Raw genomic sequence first — 24,261 nt, 5'->3', positions numbered from 1 at the left:
TGGCCAACCCGATATTTCAGTTAATTTACTTTTCAACCCTGTTGGGTCTTATCATCATCTCCAGCTTAGAGATAAGGAAACTTTGGCACAGAGTAAGTCATGTAACCCCCACCAGAAAAGGAGACGAGGAACGTGGACCTGGGGGTGGGGGGTGCTCCTTCTCTGCCCCACCCTTGGGCAGGTGAGGCAGTGGCGGAGGCAGTGGGGGGTGGGGGGACACAGGGAAGCTGTCATGGGTTGGTGCCTTCCTGAGAACCACACACTGATACATCTGGTCTCGGGACTTAGAGAGGTCCTTCAGATTCCAAGGGCTCCCCTTGTGGCTCAGCTGGTAAAGAATCCGCCTGCAATGCAGGAGACCTGAGTTCGATTCCTGGGTTGGGAAGATCCTCTGGAGAAGGGAAAGGCTACCCACTGCAGTACTGTGGCCTGGAGAATTCCAGGGACTGTATAGTCCATGGGGTCGCAGGACACGACTGAGCGACTTTCACTTTCAGATTCCAATGGTGTTGCGATTGCCGAGGGTACCCCGCAGGCACCAAAGGCAAGGTCCTGACCCAGCGAACTAAGTGCCCCTAGAAGGAGGCACCAGAGAGCCGCCCCCACCCCCGCCCCCTCCTGTGTGTGTGTGCTCCCACCAAGGAAGGGACGTGTGAGCACACAGCGGAGGAGGCAGGTTCTCACCAGGAGCCAACCCTGCCATCCCCCTGACCCTGAATTTCCAGCCTCCAGAGATAAATGTCCGCGGTTTAAGCTCCAGTCTGGGTATTTTGATATGGTAGCCTGAGTTGACTCATACAGGATTTTGGTACTAATTTGATATTAATATGGATTGGGGGACTGCCACACTAGGGCAGGGAGGTGACTTTGCAGGGAGGATCCAGGCCTGTGAGGAGCTGAATTAAGGTCTGGAGGATGGCAGGGGCATGGTCAGTGGCAGAACCGAAGGTCACAAAGGACTTGTCCTGTGTCAGTGGTCACCCTTGATGCTGCTACTGAACCCTACTGTGGGCCAGGCACTGGACAGGCATGACCGTCACACAGCTCCCATGCTGGTCGCTCGCTGCCTGGTGGGAGCCACCAACACCTCCCCGCCACAACAGACCAGGGAACATCCCCCTAGGCTGATGCCAGGCAGATGTGTGCTCTGGCGATCCTCACCACTGCCCCCTCCAGACCCCGTGGGCACACCACACCACCCAAGCCAAGCCACCCCCAGCCCCTCACTCTCCCTCTCATGGCTGCCCTTGTCCTAAACATCAGGATGGAGACCAAGTCCTGAAAGCCTGCCCAATGCTCCCTTCCCTTGCCAGCCAGAGCCTGTGGACGCTGGCCAACTCCTTCTCACTAATGACGCTACACAACCATGGTTGATTCCCCTGCTCTTTCAGGCTCCTTGAGGGCAGTTGACTATCTCTGTGTCCCCAGAGCTCTGTGACAGTGTCCAGCAAGCGGCAAGTGCTTCATACGAGAACTTCCTAATAACCCTGATTACTGTCCTAACACTAGCCAGGTTGCTTAGAAGAGGTACCTTTTAGACAAGCTCTTGTCTCCATGCATTTTTTACTAACTCCGGGCTTTCCAGCATTCAGCCCAAAGAGAATGAATGCATCCTCCTGTCCACTAGAATGCCTATAATTCCTCTACAACTTAGCCCCTCTCCTTGTGAAGGCTCCCAAGCCCTTGGTTTCCATGACAGCACATGAGGCGCTGCGGGTCTGATTCCCGGACTGCGAGCTCCTGGAGGGCGATCATCTCTGGATGCCTAGAACCCAGCACAGCGCCTGGTGCTCAATGGCCAAGTGTGAGTATCTGATGGAGGAGGGAAGATAAGGAGACGGTGACGAGCTCCCTGCAGAAGGCTCCAGAGACCTCTGGGTTGTGACTGTGACTTCCTCCTCCGACGTCGCCTCTCCCCAGTTGGGAGCACCAGTTCCAGACACTGCGCCTTGCCCAGATCACGTAAACGAGGACCTTACCCCTCGCACATTGCCTTTGGTGAGAGTGTGGTCCGAGGACGGTTCTCAGCCTTAGAAAGTGGCAGCCCTGGATCCTCTGGGTGCTCCCAAACCACAGCCTCCTCTCTGCCTGCTTGTAACGACAGGCTCCCCTCCCCTCCTGTCCCCTGGCTGAAATCCCAGAAGCCTGGGCTCCAGGAAGCAGTGCGTGCTTGGATCGAAGGCCTGTGAGGTCAGACCATGACCCAGGCGGGCTCACTTTGAATCAAAACACTCAAAACACACAGATGGCTGCCCTTGAGCAAGTGATGTCATCCAAGAACCTAAACAAAGCCTTCCCGGCAGCAGAGGAACAAAGGACCGGTGACCACACTGACAGAGGCCAGACAGCCAGACGGACTGTCAGGTGGTTCCGACCCTGAGCCTTCCAGGGCCCCGGCCAGACCAGGGCATGTTTGCTCAGCTCTGCTGCAATCACACACGCCTGTGTCCTTCCCGCTTCAAGCACAGCAAGAAGCAAAGAACAGATGGAAACAAAAGGTGCCCAGGCCGAGAACCGTAAAGGGATTAAGTCCATAGAGGCAAGAAAACTAAGACCCAGGAAGGTGACTTGCCAAGGTCGCAAAGGGCCAAGGCTGACCGCTCCAAGGCCGGGGCTCCTGGCCCTCCAGGAAACATAGCCCAGAAGACCTGGGGGGTAACCTCAGAGAGATCAGATTAAAATCTCACCTGCTGGAGAAACCCTGAGCTCCTGCAGTTAATTCTATCACTAGCTCTCTGGGTGCTCTCTAGAAGAAAAATAGTTCCTCGTCCATCCGAATAATATCAAGAAAGTTGAAAGTGTTAGTCACTCAGTCGTGTCTGATTCTTTGCCACCCCATGGACTGTAGCCCACCAGGCTCCTCTATCCGTGGGATTCTCCAGGCAAGTGGGTTGACATTCCCTTTTCCAGGTGATCTTTCTGACCCAGGGCTCCACCCTGGGTCTCCTGCATTGCAGGCAGACTATCAGGAGAGCCTGAGCCAAACTGTCTCAAAGGTGTCTTGACTGCAGTACTTTTCAGAGACTTTCCTATGCTGCTGTGCGTGATGAATGTTCAAGAGCGGGCCATGAACGCTACCCGAGGGTCCTTGACTTTTGTTTGCACAGGGCTGGGTACCAGACCAGCTTTGGAAAATCATGGGGACCTGACTCCCAGGAGGCCTAGAGATAACGAAATAGATGGAAACAAATAAGGCTGGATTCTCTCCTCCTGAGAGGAGACTGAGAATGGATACGATGTAATAATGACACCTAATTTTAACTGACGTGAATTTTGAATAGAATGTAAGCATTTTGATCATTATTGTCAAGTGAGCTCACATTCTCGAATCCTCGGTTCAGTTCAGTCGCTTAGTCATGTCCTACTCTTTGTGACCCCATGGACTGCAGCACACAAGGCCTCCCTGTTCATCACCAACTCCCAGAGTTTACTCAAACTCATGTCCGTTGAGTCGGTGATGCCATCCAAGCATCTCATCCTCTGTCGTCCCCTTCTCCTCCCGCCTTCAATCTTTCCCAGCATCAGGGTCTTTTCAAATGAGTCAGTTCTCGAATCCTAAAGACCAGGTTTCTCAGATAGAAAAGTAGTCCTAAGTCAGCATTTCCGTCTAGGGCCCTATGAGTTACCTGCTGGGAAATAAATCAGTTCATCAACTCAACAAAACAATTTTTTGGATTAGCACACAGGCGAGGAATCTCAGTGTAATTAACAGATTGCATTTGGGAAGGCATTTTGGCGACTTCTGGTCTGCCAAGATTTGTATATGTCCTACCTAATGGGATTTGCTGGTTTTAATTCCACCAGTCTGAGCAGGTTGGAGAAAAACCAATGCAAACAACACCTTCTAACGGGAAAACCAGAAATGGCCTGTTAGAGCACAGAGGCTCTCCCAGGAGAGGCTCTAAGAGTGTATGAGAGACCCCCATTGAGGCCACACAAAGCTAAGCCTGGCGTTTAAGGATGTCAGGGTCCACCCAACAGCCAGCCCTCGCAGGCAGGAGGATGCTGGGGATGGCCATCAAGGCAAGAAGCAAACCACAAACAAAAAGATGCCAAAGTCAATACTGAACTCCAGGAGGCATGCGGTGCTGCTGGGGGAGGCAGGGGAGACGCGAGGAAGAGGGGGAAGGGAAGAAACAGTTGCTGTCTGTGTTATATGGACACTGTGACCAAGCCATGAGGTTGTCACTTGAGAAATCCGTCGTCACCTGGTCACTGTATCCCTAAAACCAGACTGAGATTCCACCTTCCCAGGGGCACGCAGGCGTCACACTGAACACACACAGCAAACGACACACAACCTACTCTTTAAACACTTCATTTTTTCTTTCAAACCTGCAATGTTAGAGGATGGAGTCATTAGACTGCAGTAATATACAAAACTAAGTTCTGATTTAGGAATACGAACATTTCTCTTTATCAATTTAATCAAGCAAATATAACTAATGGTTTCCAAGGTTCCCAGATGGGAGCTCCCTAATGGTGCAGTGGATCGGACTCTGCCTTTCCACTGCAGGGGGCACGGGTTCAATTCCTGGTTGGGGAACTAAGATCCTGCATGGCATGTGGCAATCAAAAAAAAAAAGGTTCCGGGGGGAAAAAACATGAATATATACGTAATAAATTTATAATATTGATATATTTTAAATATTATATTGTGTAATTATGCATAATATTATGTTATTGTAATGTATAATATTATATATGTATATTCATGTATAATATTAATAATATGTACTAAATGACATATTAAATATAGAATATATGCTTTCATTTTCAGTATACTGATGCATAGAGCCATGAGTTTAATTATCTCTACAGATATTGAAACATCTAATTCTAAGGTTCCCAAAGCCTCAGAGTTTTTGTCTTGCACATTTTAAAGGCACTCAAATTGTGCCCTAATACATAGACCAAAACATGCTTGGAATCTACAGGCTTGTCCTATCAGCGTAGGAGACAGAAATTCCAAATGCAAACCCGCTACACAAAGTGTTTTTGGTCTAACCCTCATCTAATTACTGGGCACAGCTAAAGAATCCAGTTGGAGGTATTCCAGCCTCCTTTGGGGATAGGATTAAATCAATTAGGGTGTGGGGATAGAAGGGAGGCTGACAGAGAAGGTGCATGGGCCAACTAACCCCTAAACCCCATTGAATCCATTTTAATCTCAAATTTCACTGAGGAGCTCAGCCACAGGTAAGAAAAGCCAGGTGCTTTAGAAATGAGACAGAAGGAATATAAGGGAGACTGGAGTCTTCCAAACAGCGGTGCCACTGTGCTCTAAGCGGCGTGGACAGCCTCTGCCTGGCATGTCAGTTTGGAGCCTCCGCGGTGCCGTGTCATTTCAGCCCTCCTGTGTGGCCACAGCTGGGACCACGAATGGACTAGAATAAGCTGGGAAAGGACCATCATAAGCGTGCTTCAGGGACCTACCTCCGTTGGCCAGAAGGTTCTCCTGGACCTTTCCCTTGGAGTCTTCCATCACTTCCACCACGCTCTGGGCCATTCTCCTTATGAGACTTTTGGGAAGGAATACAAAGCCAGTTAAGAGCAGAAAACTACCCTCAAAATGCTCTCCACTCTGCCGGGGCCACCCTTTGGGGAACAACTTGGCAATATGTACAAAGAAACATAAAACGCAAACTGGTAATTGAACCAGTATTTCCACTTCTGAGAAACCATCTTAAGGAAACAGGACAAACAGAAAAAGCTTTCTGAATAAAAAGATGCTCTTTGCAGCCATGTTGCTGACAGCAAGGAACTGGAAACCACCGGATGGTCTGACAATAGACGATTGTTTAAGTAAATGCTAGTGTACCCAGCTGAGGGATTATTAGCAGCCACTTTAGAACTGTGGTGTTGGAGAAGACTCTTGAGAGTCCCTTGGACTGCAAGGCGATCAACCAGTCCATTCTGAAGGAGATCAGCCCTGGGATTTCTTTAGAAGGAATGATGCTAAAGCTGAAACTCCAGCACTTTGGGCACCTCATGCGAAGAGTTGACTCATTGGAAAAGACTCTGATGCTGGGAGGGATTGGGGGCAGGAGGAGAAGGGGGCGACAGAGAATGAGATGGCTGGATGGCATCACTGACTCGATGGACGTGAGTCTGGGTGAACTCCGGGAGTTGGTGATGGACAGGGAGGCCTGGCGTGCTGTGATCCATGGGGTTGCAAAGAGTCAGACACGACTGAGCGACTGAACTGAACTGAACTGAAAATAAGGTTTACAAAGAATTTCTAGGACTGTGGAACGAGGCATGTACTATAATGTTACATGAAAAAAAGCCGCAAACTTATACAGACCGTACGGCTGCAGCTATGTGAAAATGTCCCTCCTACTTTACATATTTTCTATTATAATCCAGTATTGCTTTTATAGGGCTTCCCTGGTGGCTCAGTAGTAAAGAACCTGCCGGCCAATGCAGGAGAGGTAGGTTCTATCCTTGGGTCAGGAAGATTCCCTTGAGAAGAAAATGGCAACCCACTCCAGTACTCTTGCGTGCAAAAATCCGTGGACAGAGGAGCATGCTGGGCTGTAATCCATAGGGTCAGAAAAGAGTCAAACACGACTTAGCGACTAAACAACAACAACAAATTGCTTTTATAATTAGAAAATTAAAGCTCTTTAAGTCTTCAGAAAACATACTGGAGGCTCCAGAAAGGTTAAGAAAGGATAAGAAAGGAGATGCAGAGGCATTCCCATTTGCTGTGGCTCTGCCACATGTATGATTTGTGGCCAAATTTATTTAATCTCTGTGATCCATAGTTCCCTTCTTTGTAAAATGGGATGATATCCATTTTGAGGAATTGTTATAAATGTTAATAGAATAAATAGCAAAGAGTGTCCGCTTCTGGAAGCCCATCAGTTAGATTGCAGGAGGAAGCAGGCCAGTCGCATCGAGGATCCACATCTTTGCCTCGGGCCCTCTCCTGGTTCTCCTGGCTCCCAGGAGGGAGCGGCTGCAGGTAGGGAGGAGGAAGAGGTCCCTGAATTCCAAGTGGAGGACGACTCCCCAGCTGTGGCAGGCACTGGCCATGTGGCCACTCAGAGGATGGCCCAGGGGCCTAGGGTCAAACACACAAAACTGAGGCAGAGGACCCGAAAGGCCCCAGGTTAAAGGAAGAGAGAGAGGAGGGAGGGAAAAAAAGAACAGAGTAGTGGGGAAAGCAACTTGCTTTGGTATCTAACCATTATCTGTTTGGGGCCAAAAAACTGATGAATACAAGTATAAAGTAATTAACCAGAAATGAACAACCACACTCTCCCACCCAAAACCATGTTTCATACTCTTTGCACGTCAACATTTTCCTTTTGTTGACCACGTGCCAATTTCTATATCACTGTTATTGAATCATCTCAATAATTCTCGAAGATGGGTATCATTCCCTTTTCCAGATGGGGAGACTGAGGCCCAGAGTAGTATTAATAATTTGCCTCCCAACTATCCAGTCTGTCTGTGGGCCCCACAGCTCTGGGCCACCTGGGTTTAAAATCTCCACAGATGTTGGCATTTCTTAGGATAGTTGTTCTGCCTCTTCCTAATCATAGCTGGGGCAAGGGACCGAGCTAATCTCATCCTGTTTCCTCAGCAACATGGCCGTGACACCCCTCCTCTCACAGAGTTTGGAACAGTGCGTGTAAAGAACCAGGCCCCTGGGAGTGTGTGATAAATACCTTCAGGTGTGCAGCCTGATGGAGACATTCAGGCTCCCTGCCCTCTGGCTCCCCAGGCGATTCAATAGGAGCTGAGGAGGCTGTGAATCCGGTTCCCTCCCAGTTCCGGTGACCCAATTCCTCTCGCCTCCTACAGCCTACAGGTGTGACAACATCCGTCCACCTGGGTTTCTGTACCATCCCCTGTGCTTCTCCAACAGTCCTCACGCACTCACATGCCCTTTCATGAAGAGTCTTTCCTCAAATTATCCTAATTGGAGTGTGTTTTCTGTTATTTATTTACAATGTATTTATTTTTGGTTGCAGTGGGTCTTGGTGGCTGTGTGCAGGCTTTCTCCAGTTGTGGCGAGAGGGGCCTACTCCTCGTGGCAGGGTGCAGGGTTCTCATTGTGGTCGCTTCTCTTATTGTGGAGCCCGGGATCTAGGCACACAGGTTCAGACGCCCTGGTGCACAGGCTTAGTTGCTCTGCGGCACCTGGACTCTTCCCAGACCAGGGATCGAACCTGTGTTCCTTGTATAAGCAGGTGGATTCTTATCCACTGTACCACCAGGGAAGTCCCTCTTCTGTTATTTGTTAGAACCCTGATTCTATCAATTCATTTGTTCATTCACTCATTCATTTAGCAAATTCCAGATATTAACCAGCTATGTGCCAAGCACGGACTAGAGTGCTGTGAATGCAGATGCTGTGAACAATACAGCCCCTGCTCTCAGAGAACTTCTTTCTGATGCTGTCAAGGGTTCCTCTTTATCATCATTATAGTGACAATGCAGGTTGCTGTCTTTTATTATCATATCCTCAGTCATACTTTGAGTATTGTCCTTACATGAGGGTTCTAACTCCAGCCCCAAGGGCAACATTTTGGTGCATAGCAGCTGTTCAGGAAATGTTTGTTGAATGAATAATGAATGTCTGCTAAGCTGCTAAGTCGCTTCAGTTGTGTCCGACTCTGTGCAGCCCCATAGACGGTAGCCCACCAGGCTCCCCATCCCTGGGATTCTCCAGGCAAGAACACTGGAGTGGGTTGCCATTTCCTTCTCCAATGCGTGAAAGTGAAGTCGCTCAGTCGTGTCGGACTTGTAGCAACCCATGGACTGCAGCCTCCCAGGCTCCTTCGTCCATGGGATTTTCCAGGAGTGGGGTGCCATTGCCTTCGAGCACCTAAATAACACACGGGCCTCCTTCTCAGTAGACCTAAAAGGAGAACCCACTTGCCACTCTGTTAATGACTATTTGCTGTTTCCAATTCTAGCCTCTATGAAGTTTTTAACCATAACAAGTATGGTGGCACACCTGCCCCCAGGCGTGTACACCACCATGGAACATCTCAAAATAGCATGGTCCGACGAAGCTTAACTGCTGGAAGAATTGCTTGTTGCACCTAACAAAAATGTCCCTGACTTAGCTGTGATCATTAACCACAGGCATCAGTGAACTGAGTATTGCAAAATCAGAACACTTTTCTCATGGAAAGGAATATGAGAGTCTAGATGCTGTTTTAAATTTTTTTTTTCATTATACAGTTTATTGTAAAAATTTAACATGTCATGTTAGAGCTTCCTCATTCCTTTCATTAACTGCATAGTATTTCATTGCAAACGTGAGTCATAACTAATTTGCTCTATTGAGGGTTGCTTATGCTTTGATGGATTTTGCAACAAAACACACACTTTGCCCATTTGTACAGGCACATAAGCAGAGACATCTCTCTGCTCACAAAGGTCTATATAGACAAAGCTATGGTTTTTCTAGTAGTCTTGTATGGATGTGAGAGTGGACCATAAGGAAGGCTGAGCACCAGCATATTGATACTTTTGCACTGTGGTGCTGGAGAAGACTCTTGAGAGTCCCTTGGACAGCAAAGAGATCAAACCAGTCAATCCTAAAGGAAGTCAGTCCTGAAGATTCACTGGAAGGACTGATGTGGAAGCTAAAGCTCCAATCCTTTGGCCACCTGATGTGGAGTCGACTCACTGGAAAAGACCCTGATGCTGGGAAAGATGGAGGGCAGGAGGAGAAGGGGACGACAGAGAATGAGATGGTTGGGTGGCCTCATCTACACAATGGACATGAGTTTGGGCAAATTCCAGGAGGTAGTGATGAACAGGGAAGCCTGGCATGCTGCAGTCCATGGGGTTGCAAAGAGTCAGATATGACTTAGCAACTCAACATATGTAGAATAAATGGCAAAAGAATAACTACTCGGATAAAGGGTGTGAGCACTTAACAATGTTAACAGATAAGGCCAAATTATCCTTCAAGTATACAGAGCCAATGTACTGTCAAGTGCCTACCTCTTAAACCCTTGCCAACATGATAGATTATGTACCTTTTTAATCCCTGCCAATCTGACAGCTGAAAAATTCTGTCACTGTTGCTCTGACTTGCATCTGTTTGATCATCGGTGTGGCTGGACAGCTTTTGATAGGTTTATTGACTCTACAAATGACTGTTTTCTTCTGTTAATAGAGTGTTCATATCTTTTGTTGGTTTTTCTACTGGTTTCTTCATTAAAAAAACTTATTTATAAGGGCTCTTAGGTGTTTCAGGGACTCAATTCTTGAGACACTATTTTGAGCTAGGTAACATCCCCATTTTAAAGATGAAAAAATTAATACTTAGAGAGCTAAAAGTCACCTTATATGAACTATAAGTGTCAGAGCAGAAATTGATCCTAAATCTACATGACTCTAAAGCCGTGCTCTTTAGTGGCAGTCTGGCTAAACTAAACTAAAGCTAAACTCTGGCTCCTTCCTCTAAAATACTGGGCAAAAACTTATTCTAACCCATAAGGGAAGATATATGCTGCTGCTGCTGCTAAGTCGCTTCAGTTGTGTCCAACTCTGTGTGACCCCATAGACGGCAGCCACCAGGCTCCCCCATCCCTGGGATTCTCCAGGCAAGAACACTGGAGTGGGTTGCCATTTCCTTCTCCAATGAGTGAAAGTGAAAAGTGAAAGTGAAGTCACTCAGTCGTGTCCGACTCTTCGGGACCCCATGGACTGCAGCCCACCAGGCTCCTCCGTCCATGGGATTTTCCAAGCAAGAGTACTGGAGTGGGTTGCCATTGCCTTCTCCAAAGATGTATGAATCATATCTTAATTAAAAAAACAAACTGCAAACGGTATATAACTTGACTGGGGTGTTGGTTAAACTGACGTACCCAACAAAATTCATCAACCAGTTAATTCAAGATGTGCACATTTCACTCTATGTACATTTTACCTGATTAAAAAATTGTTTTGATCGCCAACAGGCACATGAAACGCATGTGAGCATGAAAAGATGCCCAATATCACTAATTATTAGAAAAATGCAAATCAAAACTACAATGAGGTATCATCTCACACCAGTCAGCATGGCCATCATTATAAAGTCTACAAAAGACTTCCCTGGTGGTCCAGTGACAAGGACTCCCTGCTTCCAATGTGGTGGGCCCTGGTTCGATCCCTGGTCAGGGAACTAAATTCTTTAAGAGTTTTCATGCCAGAACTAAAGACCCTACACGCTGCAGCTAAGACCTGTTGCAGCCAAGTACATAAATAAAGACTGTGAACCAAAATTCCTGAAGTCCATACGCTCTAGAGCCCATATTCTACAACAGGAGAAGCCACCACAGTGAGAAGCTTGTGCACTGCAACTAGAGTAGCCCCACTTGCTGTGATTAGAGAAAGCTGCACACAGCAGTGAAGACCCCAGTACAGGCAAAAAATAAAATAAAATAAAATAAAATAAATTATAGTTACCATATGATCCTGCAATCCCACACCTGGGCATATATCTGGAGACAGATCTAACTCAACATAGACACTCACCCCAATGTTTGCACTATTCAATAGCCAAGACATGGAAGCAACCTAAATGTCCACCAAAAGATGAATAGATAAAGGTGTGGTCCATATATATCTGCTGGAATATTACTCAGCCATGAAAAAGAATGGAATAACGCCGTTTGCAGAAACACGGATGGACCTAGAGATTATCGTATTAAGTGAAGACAGAGAAAGACAAATATGATATAATATCACTTATATGTGGAAACTGTTTTAAAAAGTGATACAAATGAACTTCTTCACAAAACAGAGACCAACTCACAGACATAGAAAACAAACCTATGCTTACCACAAGGGAGGAGGGAGTTGGGGAGGGATAAATTAGGAGTTTGGGACTAAGATATACACCCCTCTATATATAAAATTATAAATGACAAGGACCTAATATATAGCACAGGGAACTACATTAAATACCTTGTAATAACATATAATGGAAAGTAATCCAAACCACTTTTCTGTACACCTGAAATGAACATAGTATTTTAAATTAAACTTCAACCTTAAAAAAAAGAAAAGAAAGAAAATTTACAACAGATACTATCTGTTCAAGTCACCAGTAATGGGAAGATGAATAGCATGTGTCCCTTGATATGATGTACTGAGAAGAACACAACTTCACTTCTGGGGTACTCCTGAAAAAAGTGCATAATCTGTATCTCATCATGAGGAAACATCAGACGAGTTTAAATTAAGAAGCATTTTACAAAATAACCGACTTGTACTTGTCAAAGCAACTCAACGTAAAAGTCAGAGCCTGAATAACCATTCTAGTTTAAACAAGGCGAATAAGACATGACAATTAATTGTGAAAAACAGGGAGACAACTTAATGTTTACCATTATCTAAGAAAAATATGAGATTTTCTTTTGTTATTAAGGACACTATTGGCTAATTGGTGATATCCAACTAAATCAGTAAATTACAATAATACTGTATTCCTGATTTTGATCATTGTATTAAGGGACAATGTTAGTGGCAGTCCTTGTTTTTAGAAAATATAAAGTATTTAGAAGTAAAGGGACATTATATCTGCCAGGAGACTTCAGAAAAAACAAGTGAGAGAAGATAAAGTAAATGTGGTAAAGAGAAATTCTTTGAATAGTCTTGCAATTTTTCTGGAAATTGGAAATTAGCTCAGAATAAAACATTAAACAATATTTAAGCATGTACAGTACCTAATTCCACTTTTAAAAATTATATGTCAGTATATACCTAAATGAGAATCCTGACACGATTCTGGTAATATGAAACTGTTAATACTGGTTCCCTTCAAGACGGTAAAGTGTCCTGCCTACAATGTGGAAGACCCAGGTTCGATCCCTAGGTGGGGAAGATCCTCTGGAGAAGGAAATGGCAACCCACTCCAGTACTCTTGCCTGGAAAATCCCATGGACGGAGGAGACTGGCAGGCTACAGTCCATGGGGTCGCAAACAGTCAGACATGACTGAGCAACTAAACTTTCTTTATTTCTTTTCTTTTTCAGGTGTACAATAACAGGGACTTTCCCTTTAAATGTATTTCTGTAATGTCATGCTTGAAGTGATTAAGATGTATATTACTTTGGTAAGTAGAAAACAAAAGAAAAATAAATGAAAATAAATAAACATAGCAGCATTATTTACAATTGCCAAAAAAAACCAATCCAAGTGCTCATCAATGGATGCATAGATAAACAAAATGTAGTATTACTCATATAATGGAATATCGCTGTCGTGGTTTAGTCACTAAGCCATGTCCGACTCTTTGAAACCCCATGGACTGTAGCCCACCAGGCTCCTCTGTCCATGGGATTTCCCAGGCAAGGATACTGGAGTGGGTAATCGTTTCCTAATCCAGGGGATCTTCCCCACCCAGGGATAGACCCTGCATCTCCTGCAGAGCAGGTGAATTCTTTACTGCTGAGCCACCAGGGAAGCCCAATAGTGGAATATTATTCAGGCTTTAAAAGGAAGGAAAGTGTGCCACATGATACAGCAAGGCTGAACCTTGAAGTCATTATGCTAGGTGAAATAAAAAGATAAACACGGTATGATTCCGTTTATATGAGGTAGCCAGCATCAAATTCATAGAAGCAGTAAGTAAAATGATGGTTTCCAGGAGCTTGGAGGAGGAGGGAATAAGGAGTTATATATAATGGATTAACAGAGTTTCGGTTTTGCAAGACTTCTGAAGTGGTGATGACGGTTGTACAACGATGTGAATATACTTAATGCCACTGAACTATTTAAAAAATGATTAATATGGTTGTAAATAGGAGAGAATTCTAGGCATACAGAGGTGTCGCAAGCACCAGGAAACTGTCTCCCCACCTAGACAACAAGGACACTCGCCGAGTCTGTCTGATGTAGCCATTTCGGAACTCTGGAATCTACTGAAGGCCAGCAACTTCCAGGGGGACCATAAAACTGCAGTTAATCTTGGTCACTTTCAGCTCTTAGCACAGCAGCAGCAAGCCCTCAGAACCCGCAGCCACAGGCAGGCATCTGTGTGTTCCTGGAGCAATTTGCACACAGTTTGTGGGAGCCAGGGTGGGCAAAGGACACTGTCCTCCAAATAGCGAAGAATCTGTGCTCTGATAGCTGCTTCTGATCCCAGAGGTGCAGACAAAGAGGGTGGGCACCCCTGTTGCAACCTCCCCACGTTGTGTTGTTGCAAGCCCCTCTCTCTCCAGGTGTGAGGCAGGGCAGGGAGGGAACAGAGAAGGGAGGGGGTCTTCAGGAGCTGAGCAGGCAGAATCCGGACACCTGGAACAGCAGGGATAAGAGTCGGGAGAGACGGAGTTGCCTGTGTCCAGGTGTATGACGGACACGTCCTGTCCTCCCTTTCTGCAAACACTCTGGGGCACCCCTAGCATTGCTGATTTCTGGGCTCCAAGGGCACCCAGAGTTCCTGCTGCCCCTTCAGGTGGATGGTGGCTCAAGAGCTGGGAGCACCGCCAGGCAGGTGTTCTGAGGTTTCTGTGTCCACCAACTAACCCTCCTGCAACCTGGAACTCATCTGACTGACTAGCATGCAGGGTCCCAGGGCTCTTCCAGGCATGGGGCTGTGGTTGGGAGAAGGCTGGCCTCACTAGACAGAAGTGGAGGAGGCCGCTGATCCCCATGCACCCGAGCCCACTCCCCCTCCCCGGGGCTCAAGCCCAGATGAGATGCTTCCTAAATGGCGTCTCCAGTACAGACCGTGCATAGCAGAGCATCCCCGCGGGCCACGCTTCCATCCAGGCACTCAGTTGGGCCATCTGTACCTACCTGCCTCGCCCCTGTTCTGAAGGAGGGACTGGGTCTCCTATACCCAGTTCCCTTGTAGGGACAGCGTGGCTATCAGGTTTCGAGGTAAGGAGCACAGGTCTACAGGGACACGAAAGAGGGTATCCACCCGACTCCAGGGTTTTCTGGATAATTCGGGCAGTGCAGGCTAGGGTTGGTCTAGTTTTCAGAAATGACCCCATGCCTGGGAGGAGAGGGCCAACGGGTAACAGGGAGGGCAGAGGCCATTTCCATAGCCTCTGACACAGAGGAAAACAGTGGCTCCATCTAGCGAGCTGTCCTGAGTCCTCATGTAACAGGAGAGAGGGGGACAGGGCACAACTTTCTGAAAGAATGACCTAGCCCAAGGGGACAACATAAACCGATTAGAACCAAATGGGTCCAAGATGGCAGACAAGCTGACTTTAATTAGACCTTGATCCTCAATCAAGGTTTTTCCAGTAATCATGTATGGATGTGAGAGTTGGACTATAAAGAAAGCTAGCACCAAAGAATTGATGCTTTTGAACTGTGGTGTTGGAGAAGACACTTGAGAGTCCCTTGGACTGCAAAGAGATCCAACCAGTCCATTCTAAAGGAGATCAATCCTGAATATTCATTGGAAGGACTGATGCTGAAGCTAAACTCCAATACTTTGGCCACCTGATGTGAAGAACTGACTCATTTGAAAAGACCCTGATGCTGGGAAAGATTGAAGGTTGAGGAGGAAGTGGATGACAGAGGATGAGATGGTTGGATGGCATCACCAACTCGATCGACATGAGTTTAAGCAAGTTCTGGGAGTTGGTGATGGACAGGGAAGCCTGACAGGCTTCAGTCCGTGGGGTCACAAAGAGATGGATGTGACTGAGTGACTGAACTGACTCGCCCTCTGCGATAGCCCACACTCTGTCTGTGGAGTGTGCTTCTTTCCAAATCTGAATTAAATCCACTTCGTACCTATCACTTTATCTCTCACTGAATTTTTTCTGCAATGAGACATCAAGGATCAGAGCTTGATTAGGTCCTGAAAACCCAGGTACCGTGGGTTTTGGCTGGGTTTGCGTCCCAGCCACATGGGTTGAAGTCCCAAACTAAAGCCCACTCAGAGGACACATGTAAGATTCACCTGGCTCCACAGGACAAAGGAGGGGAAGCCCCAGGAGCTGAGCAAACAGGCTCAGGGAGGCTAAAAACTGCCCCGCCCCCTGCCTGCTTCCAGCCTCCCCACCCTGGTCCCTTCACTGGTGGCCGTACCAACCCTGCACCCTGCCTCTAAAGCAAGCCTCCCTCCTCCACACCAGCTGCTGTCAGCACACCAGGGGCTGTCGGGACCCTCTGTGGAAGACCCATACCCCAAACCTCCCCATACACAGAGCTACTGCCTGCAGCCAGACTGAGGCCCTGGGGAGAGAGGCCTAGAAGCTCCCACTCAAGCGGGCCTCCGCTGCTGACTCAGGGCCCCCCTCCCAGGGCACCTCACCCCCTCCTTTGTCTCTCCACTTCCTCCTCAGTCAGGGGACATGCCCCGCAGCAAAGTCATCAGGAAAATGTGAGCAGAGCAATTCAGTGACTTTGTTTTTAGAAACAAAAGATCCCCCGTGAGGCCTCTGGGAGGTCCCTGCTCTGGGGACTCTGGCCCCATTTACGGCTTACTGTGGATCCTATCCTTGCTTGACAGAAACTCTGAGTTTCAATAATGGATGGATATTCCCATCTTTAGAGCAATTCCATTCAGCAGAGTCACCCATCCCCTCCCCCATCACTCAAACCAGAACCTGCTCTAGCTTTGGGCACCTTGATTCTCCCACATCACAGCATAGACATTCTTTGTGTGTGTGTGTGAGTGTGTGTGTTAGTCACTCAGTTGTGTTGGACTCTGAGACCCCATGGACTGTAGCCCACCAGGCTCCTCTGTTCATGGAATTCTCCAGGCAGTAATACTGGAATGGGTAGCCATTCCCTTCTCCAGAAGCTTTTCCTGACCCAGGGATCGAACCCAGGTCTCCTGCATTACAGGCAGATTCTTTACCAGCTGAGCCATCAAGAAATTATTGGTCCTCTTCAAAAAGCCAACCTACCCTCAGAGAAAATTTGCCTTCTAGTGGAACATGGAGGGGGAAGGCTCCTTGTTCTGAATTGGTGCTAAAATGCTCTGAGGTCTTATAGGAGTAACTGGGCAGTTCTGCTAATACTTAGCTGATGATGTCTAAGTTCTGGAGAGTGCTACAAGTCAACCCACCAAGGGCTTCCCTAGTGGCTCAGTGCTAAAGAATCTGCCGGCCAACGCAAGAGACTGTTAGGTAGTTAGAATAGGAAACAGGAGTCCAGAATGGCCGTGGCTAAAAGACAAGGAAGTAAAAAGCCTGGAAAATAGATCAAAAGAAGGTCTGAAGACAGGAGTGAGGACCTCAGGTAGAACAAACAACACTCCTGGCTAGCCCAATTTACATAGGGCAGGCCCAGGGTGGGAGGAAAAAACATATAAAAAGAGGAGCCAAAGGGCCAGGGACCCCCTCTCTTCTCTTCGAGAGTCTTTGGGTCGGCATGCCCTCATGCCTCAAGGATGGATTTTCCTGCTATTTTCTAAATAAAATTGAGCTGTAACACAGACCTGTAACACTGATCTGTCTAAGAGCTATAACACAGTCTGTTCGAGACCTGAGAGCTATAACAGGGTCTGTCCGAGAGCTATGACACGCTGTGGGCTCTAACGTTCATGGCTTCAAATTTTTGTTGAGACAAGACAGAACCGAGGAGAAGGAGAATACATTCGCCTGACATCCATAGGCAGAGGGGCCTGACAATGTCTAAGTTCTGGAGAGTTTGCTACAAGTCAACCCCACTAAAGGCTTCCCTAGTGGCTCAGTGCTAAACAATCTGCCAGCCCACGCAAGAGACGAAGGAGACTCAAGTTCGATCTCTGGTCTGGGAAGATCCCACATGTTGTGGAGCATCTAAGCCAGAGCGCCACAACTACTGAACCTGTGTCCTAGAGCCCGGAGTCACAACAGCTGAGCCCAAGCACTCCAGAGCTTGTGCTCCACAAGAGAAGCCACTGCAATAAGAAGCCCACGCTGCAACAAACAGCCCCCACTCTCAGCAACTCGACAGAAGCCCAGGCAGCAGTGAAGACCCAGCGCAGGCAAAAACAAATAAATTCAAACCATTTTAGAAAGTCACCCATCAAGAAGCCCAGTCATCGTGCCCAACCGCAGGGATCCCAGGACTCACAAGTGAAGAGTGTCACCAGAATGGTGCAACCCACAGCCCTCCCAGAAGACACCAGGGTGACAGCAGAAGGGCAGATCACAAATGGGAGGATAGAAGACTCAGAACTGCCTGTAAGTGTGCTTACTCAAGCTGGTGATGGAATAAATCCATACTCAAACAATCGCACATCATTTTCATTTTGCCAGGGAAATGAACAATGGTTTCTAAAGGCACTCAATTGACAAGGGTCTGATGAAATGACCTGTTCTTGCAACCTCTCTGGAAAACAATTTAGCAATATATACAAACAACTTTAAATATGTCTCCATCCCCTGAATCAGTAATTCCACTTTCGGAAGTGCAACTTTAGGAGGTAACCAAAAATGAAGACAGAGATTTATGCCAAGATGCTAATTAAGGTGGTAATTATAGTAGAATCATCTGTGCTTGATTACCATAAAAAATAAAATGAAACAAGCCCTCCTCCCCCATTAAAAATCCTTAACATTAGAGTCATGGGAGTATGACCATAACATAATCTGCCCACCCAGAATCACTGCATGGAGTCACAGCTGGAAGGGCCTTTAGGGACCAAGGTGAGGTAGGGACTTGCCTAAGATTGCACAGCTCCATGGGAACTGACCAGGACAGAAACAAGGCCTCTAGGACAGCTTGATCCTCCCTGGGAGGGGACTGCAATGGGTACTGGGTTTTCTTTGAGACAACATTCTGGAATGTGATGGTGGCAATGGCTGGACTGGGCTTCTCAGGTGACTCAGTGGGTAAAGAATGCACCTGTAATGCAGGAGACACATGGTTCAATCCCTGGGTCAGGAAGGGCCCCTGGAGGAGGGCATGGCAACCCACTCCGGTATGCTTGTCTGGAGAATTCCCATGGACAGAGGAGCCTGGTGGGCTACAGTCCATGGGGTTGCAGAGTGGGACACGACTGAAGAGACTGAGCATGCATGCAACGGCTGGACTACCTTGTAAACACACTAGAGATGAATGAATTTCATACCTTAAGGGAGTGAATGTAACAGTGTGTGAATTATACCTCAATTAAAAAAAAAAAGTCTCAGCCTTGTTCTTGGCTTCCAGGGTAGAGACCCAGCCTGGAGAATGTCAAGGACTGGTTTGGCCCCTTATGCTGGATATTGTCACCTTCCCCAGAGTTCCTTGGCTCCACCCTCTTCTTTCCCATCACCACTATATTTTAGCTACCAGAAATCAGCCCAGGCCCGGCCCTGGGTCACTGTCCTAGGCAGGTCATGCTGTCTTTGTCCAGATTTCCTCCAGCACCCCACTCTGGGCTTTCTTTGCCTCTCCCAACCCAGCCTCCAGGTGTCCATCCCTCCTACGGCAGCCAGAGGGATCTCTAAAAATACACATCTTTGCATGCCATTGTATTGCTTAAACTCTACCAGTGATTTCCCAAGAAGTTCAAATATTGACGTTCATACTCCTTAGCAGAGTTTACAAGAACACCCCGCCCTGTCTGGCCTCCTTTTTCTCCACCCTCCTCCTCTCCCTTGCCCTTCCCAGGCCAGCCTTCTGGAGCCACTTGGATGCTACTAACTCTTTCTAACAGCCCAAGTGCCCCTTCCTCAAGGCAAGGCACCCCTAACAAGTACAGTCAGCATTGGCAAACACCCCCACCCAAAACTGGTTGCTTTCTGCACTCAGCAAAAAAACATACTGCACCCGCTAAGCACCAGGCACTGTCACGGGAAACAGTAGTGAACAAACAGACCACAGCTGCTGCCCTCGTGGGGTTGACACCAGGAACCTCCCTCCTCCATATACGTGATCACCATGCAAAAGTGCTCTGGTCGCCGCTAAGCAAAGAGACCTCTGAAAGTTTATTACTCCCGCTATCGTCAGCTGCTGCAAAATACAGGGGCTCCGAGAAAACACACAGATGACCAGCAGATCCTGGCTGCCCAGCTGGACAAGTGCCTGAGGATGTGAAGCAGGACATCAGTCCAGCGCTCCTCAGAGCCACAGGGCTCCCTGTCTTTCCTGCTTCACTCATGTCCCACCTAGGATCCAGATGGCCTCTTTACTCCTTCACCTCATCTCCCAGAATGTGACCTTTGGAAAGAATGAGCATTTCTTTAAATAAAAAAAAAATCAGTATTCTTGAGAATTCCCTGGTCCAGTGATGAGGACTGCCTCCATACTTCCACGTAAGGGGGAAAGGGTTCGATCCCTGGTTGGGGAACTAAGATTCTGCAAGCTGTGGCATGGTAAAAAAAAATTAAAATGAAAATCAGTATTCCTTATTTATACAAAATAGTATTCAATGCAGCTGTTATTTCAAGCTTAGTCCAAGCAAGGGGGCCACGGCCTGGGACTCCATGATCTGATCTGGCCCTCCTCCAAGCCATACCCATCCCCCAGGGTCAGGAAACGATGCAAAGGTTTAAGGGTCACAGTTTGGGTACCAAGATCCTAGCTGCCTCAAGGGGTAAGTATTTACCCAAAAGAAATGAAAATTTGTCAATACAAAAATAGCACATAATACATGGGTATTCACAACTTAAACAGTCCAAAACTGGAAATCTTCCAATGGGTAAATAAATAAACTATGGTTTACCTATGAAATGGAATACTACTCAGGAGTAAAAAAAAAAAAAGGAAACATTAATATACATACTGCAGCACAGAAAAATCTCAAATAATGAAGCAGAGTGGAAAAACCAAACCAAAAAAAGAATACTCACCATATTATTCCACAAGGTCTAAAATATGTGTGCACTCTTACGGTGGTAGAAAGCAGATTAGTGTTGAAGGAGGAGATGCAAAGAGCTTCTTAGGGTAACAGATATGTTCATTACCTTGACTGTGGTGATGGCTTCGCTGGTGTATATACGTCAAAACTCTTCATTCAAACTGTACAGCTTAAAAACCTGCCATTTATTGCACATCATTTATGTCTAAATAAAGCCACTTAAAAAAAAAAAAAAAGCCCACACTACATTGAGGCAGCATTTCTTACCTACCAGGTTCGTAACGATCCCAAAATTTGACAGCACACTTCATTAGAAAGATTGTAGGAAAATGGGGGACTCTTAATTCCACTGCTAATGGAAATTCAAAATGGTCAGAGAAATCTGATAACGTCCATTAAAATTACGGAGCCATCTGACCCAGGACCCAGCAATTTACTTCCAAGAATTCATCCTGGAGATACACATGCATAATTGTATGTGCAAAGGAATGATGCAGGAGCAAGATTATACCCTGCGGCACTGTTGGTAACAGGCCCCCTTCTCCATAAAAGTGAATAAGCCAAGTGTCCACCTCTAGGGCTGACTAATAAACCTCCCCCACGTGGGATGCATGGTAGTTTAAAACCAAAAGGTTCTCTCCACACTGATGGAGAAATCTCTCCCAGGATATACTGTTAAGTGAAAAAGAACCAAGATGCTAAACATGTGGATTATGACTTTGTATTTGAAAGTGTGTTAGTCACTCAGTCATGTCTGACTCTGTGCGACCCCATGGATCCCACAGGCCCATCAGGCTCCTCTGTCCATGGGATTCTCCAGGCAAGAATACTGGAGTGGGTTGCCATTTCCTTCTCCATTGTATTTGAAAAGGGAAAAAATAAAAATATATGCTGGAATTTGCCTCTACTTGCATAAAGAAGCATCAGAAATGTATCCAAGCAATTCATACAAGCGGCTTCCTAAGCAGGGGCTGGGGAGGGCTTGGATGGGCAGGGTTTAAGGGAGACTTCTCATGTAAAACCTTTTATATTGTTTTGCCTTTGATACATGTGAATGTATTACCTGTTCAGAAAACAAAAACAACCTTGTTATAAAGGTTGTTTTAAATATAAATATCTATATTTATATTAAAAGATATTTTATCTTTTAAATATAAATTTAGAATCCCTGGCCTTAATACTTCCGAGAAGTATGTCAGGATCCAATGGGCTAATAGCCATATAAATGCTATTGATAACACAGGTCCTCAAAGTCAGAAGCCCACCTGACTCAGGATTACAATGAGTACTTCCTTAAAATGCAGATTCCTAGGTCCTACCCTAAATGAACCTAATCAGCATCCCTGGAGGTGGTGCCCCAGGACCCATAAATTTTTCAGGTTCCCCAGCGGATAGAACAGGTGCTAGAAGAGATGGCCCACTACCGTGAGATGGACGTGTACCCAGTAAATATTGACTCAGCACCGGCTCTGTGCCAGGCTCCGCTCTAGGAGATACATACAGAAATACCACCCCTGTTTCCTTAGGGCAGATATTCCATTAGACACACAAACAAGGAGAGTATTAAATAGTGGTGCTTTCCAGGTGGCGCTTATGGCAAAGAACCTGTTTACCAATGCAGGAAGTTCGATCCCCAGATCAGGAAGTTCGACCCCCAGATCAGGAAGATCCCCTGGAGAAGGAAACAGCAACCCACTCCAGTATTCTTGCCTGCAGAATCCCACAGACAGAGGAGCCTAGTGGGCTACAGTCCATGGGGTCGCACAGAGTCAGGCACGACGGAAGTGACAGCATGCATGCACATGTGGAAGGCAAAGAATTAAAATAAAGGACCTAGAGGGACTCGGCCTCTGGAGGAGGTGACATTCTAACTGAGATGGGATGAGGTCAGGGTCCCCCCCCCCCCACCGTCTTCAGTGTGGAGTGGCAGGTGGGGGCCTTGTAGGCTGGGGGAACGGGTTGTGCAAGACCAGATGGAGCCAGCATCATGGGAGGTGATTGGGCCAGTGAACCTTGAAGGGGACACCCAGGATCCGATAGTTAGGGGTCTGGGAGCCAGTCAAGTGTATGTGTTTTCTACTGTGGGCACTGGAAAACCACGAGGGGTCTTCCAGCAAAAAAAAAAAAAAGTCACATATTGTTTTTTAAAAAAGATAACTGGGGCTGCTGTGTGGGCAATGATGAAAAGCGGGCAGGAGACACATCAAGGGGTTGTTGCAAAAACACAGAAGGCATTGAAGGTGAACTGGAGGAAGGCAGAGCAGTGGATGGATACAGGACAGGTTTGGGAGGCGTAGGCCATAGGGCTCAGTCCTCACTGGGGTCTCAAGGGGATGGTCAGAAACGAGATGCCCAGACTGTTTGCTTGAACACAGGTGCCTGGACCCCAGGAGCCTTTGACTGAGGTGAGAGAGACCACAAAAGAGGAGAAAGGACATATATAAGCTGTCCATCAAGAATGACATGAAGCCAGTGCCCAAAAAAGAACCATTTAAAGCTGCCCCTGAAGCCCCTGAAAACAAGTGTCGTGAAGAGTATGATGTGGACAGGGCCGGGCTGAGGTCTGGAGAACCGTTGCGTCATGGCTCCCAGGAGCTGGCCCGGGTCTAAAATGAAAGGGCCTGATGCTATATTTCCCCTCCAGAGAGTCACCCTGTGAGTTTCACAGCGTTGCTTGAGGCTGGCGCTCGCCTCCTACACAGAAATCAACAACCCTCCTTCCCTTCAGGTGACTTCTGGCTTGGTGAGAGCTGCTGGGAGCTGGCTGGGGGGCTGTCAAAGCAGCGACTGTCCCAGCAGGGCCTGAAGGAGGAGAGAGAGCCAGGGCAGGAAGGCAAGAAGTTAACCGCCAACTGCCCAGAAGAGAGAGAAGCAGACTGACCAGGTGAAGGCCTGATGCTCATCAGCTAAGTGGCTGAACTCTGAGAACATCAGGGTTCTCATCTAGAACATGGTGAGGATCCATGAGGGAACACAGAAATGGTGGTGGTGGTTTAGTTGCTAAGTCGAGTCCGACTCTCACGACCCCATGGACTGTTGCCCACCAGGCTCCTCTGTCCAAGGGATTCTCCTAGCAGGAACACTGGAGTGGGTTGTCATTTTCTTCTTTTTTTTTTTTTTTTCATTTTCTTCTTCAAGGCATCTCCTCAACCCAGCGAGGGAACCTGCATCTCCTTCATTGGCAGGCAGATCCTTTACCACTGAGCCACCAGGGAAATGGAAGGCACCTAACACAGTGCCTGGCATATGGCATACAACAGGGAACCAGAGCATTCAGTTCAGCTCAGTTGCTCAGTCGTGGCTGACTCTCTGCGACCCCTGTGACCCATGGCCTCCCTGTCCATCACCAACTCCCAGAGTCTACCCAAACCCATGTCTATCAAGTCGGGGATGCCATCCAACCATCTCATCCTCGGTCATCTGCTTCTTCTCCTGACGTCAATCTTTCCCAGCATCAGGGTCTTTTCAAATGAGTCAGCTCTTCACATGAGGTGGCCAAAGGATTGGAGTTTCAGCTTCAACATCAGTCCTTCCAATGAACAACCAGGACTGAT

At 47.2% G+C, this 24,261-nt stretch overlaps 1 protein-coding gene across 1 annotated transcript in view; it reads right to left on the bottom strand.

Moving 5' to 3' along the window:
- Window positions 1-24,261, bottom strand: part of ATP6V1C2 (ATPase, H+ transporting, lysosomal 42kDa, V1 subunit C2) — a 60,121-nt gene that overhangs the window by 23,089 nt on the left and 12,771 nt on the right. The window contains 1 exon segment of the mRNA XM_010852064.1: window positions 5,437-5,522. Coding sequence (XP_010850366.1) covers window positions 5,437-5,522 — 86 coding nt within the window.

This window comes from Bison bison, unplaced genomic scaffold (genome assembly GCF_000754665.1).
Source record: "Bison bison bison isolate TAMUID 2011002044 unplaced genomic scaffold, Bison_UMD1.0 scf7180017864307, whole genome shotgun sequence".
In the NCBI taxonomy this organism is placed as follows: Eukaryota; Metazoa; Chordata; class Mammalia; order Artiodactyla; family Bovidae; genus Bison; species Bison bison.
The sequence above is the reverse complement of the archived record's forward strand: the minus strand, read 5'-3'. Positions and strand labels throughout refer to the sequence as shown.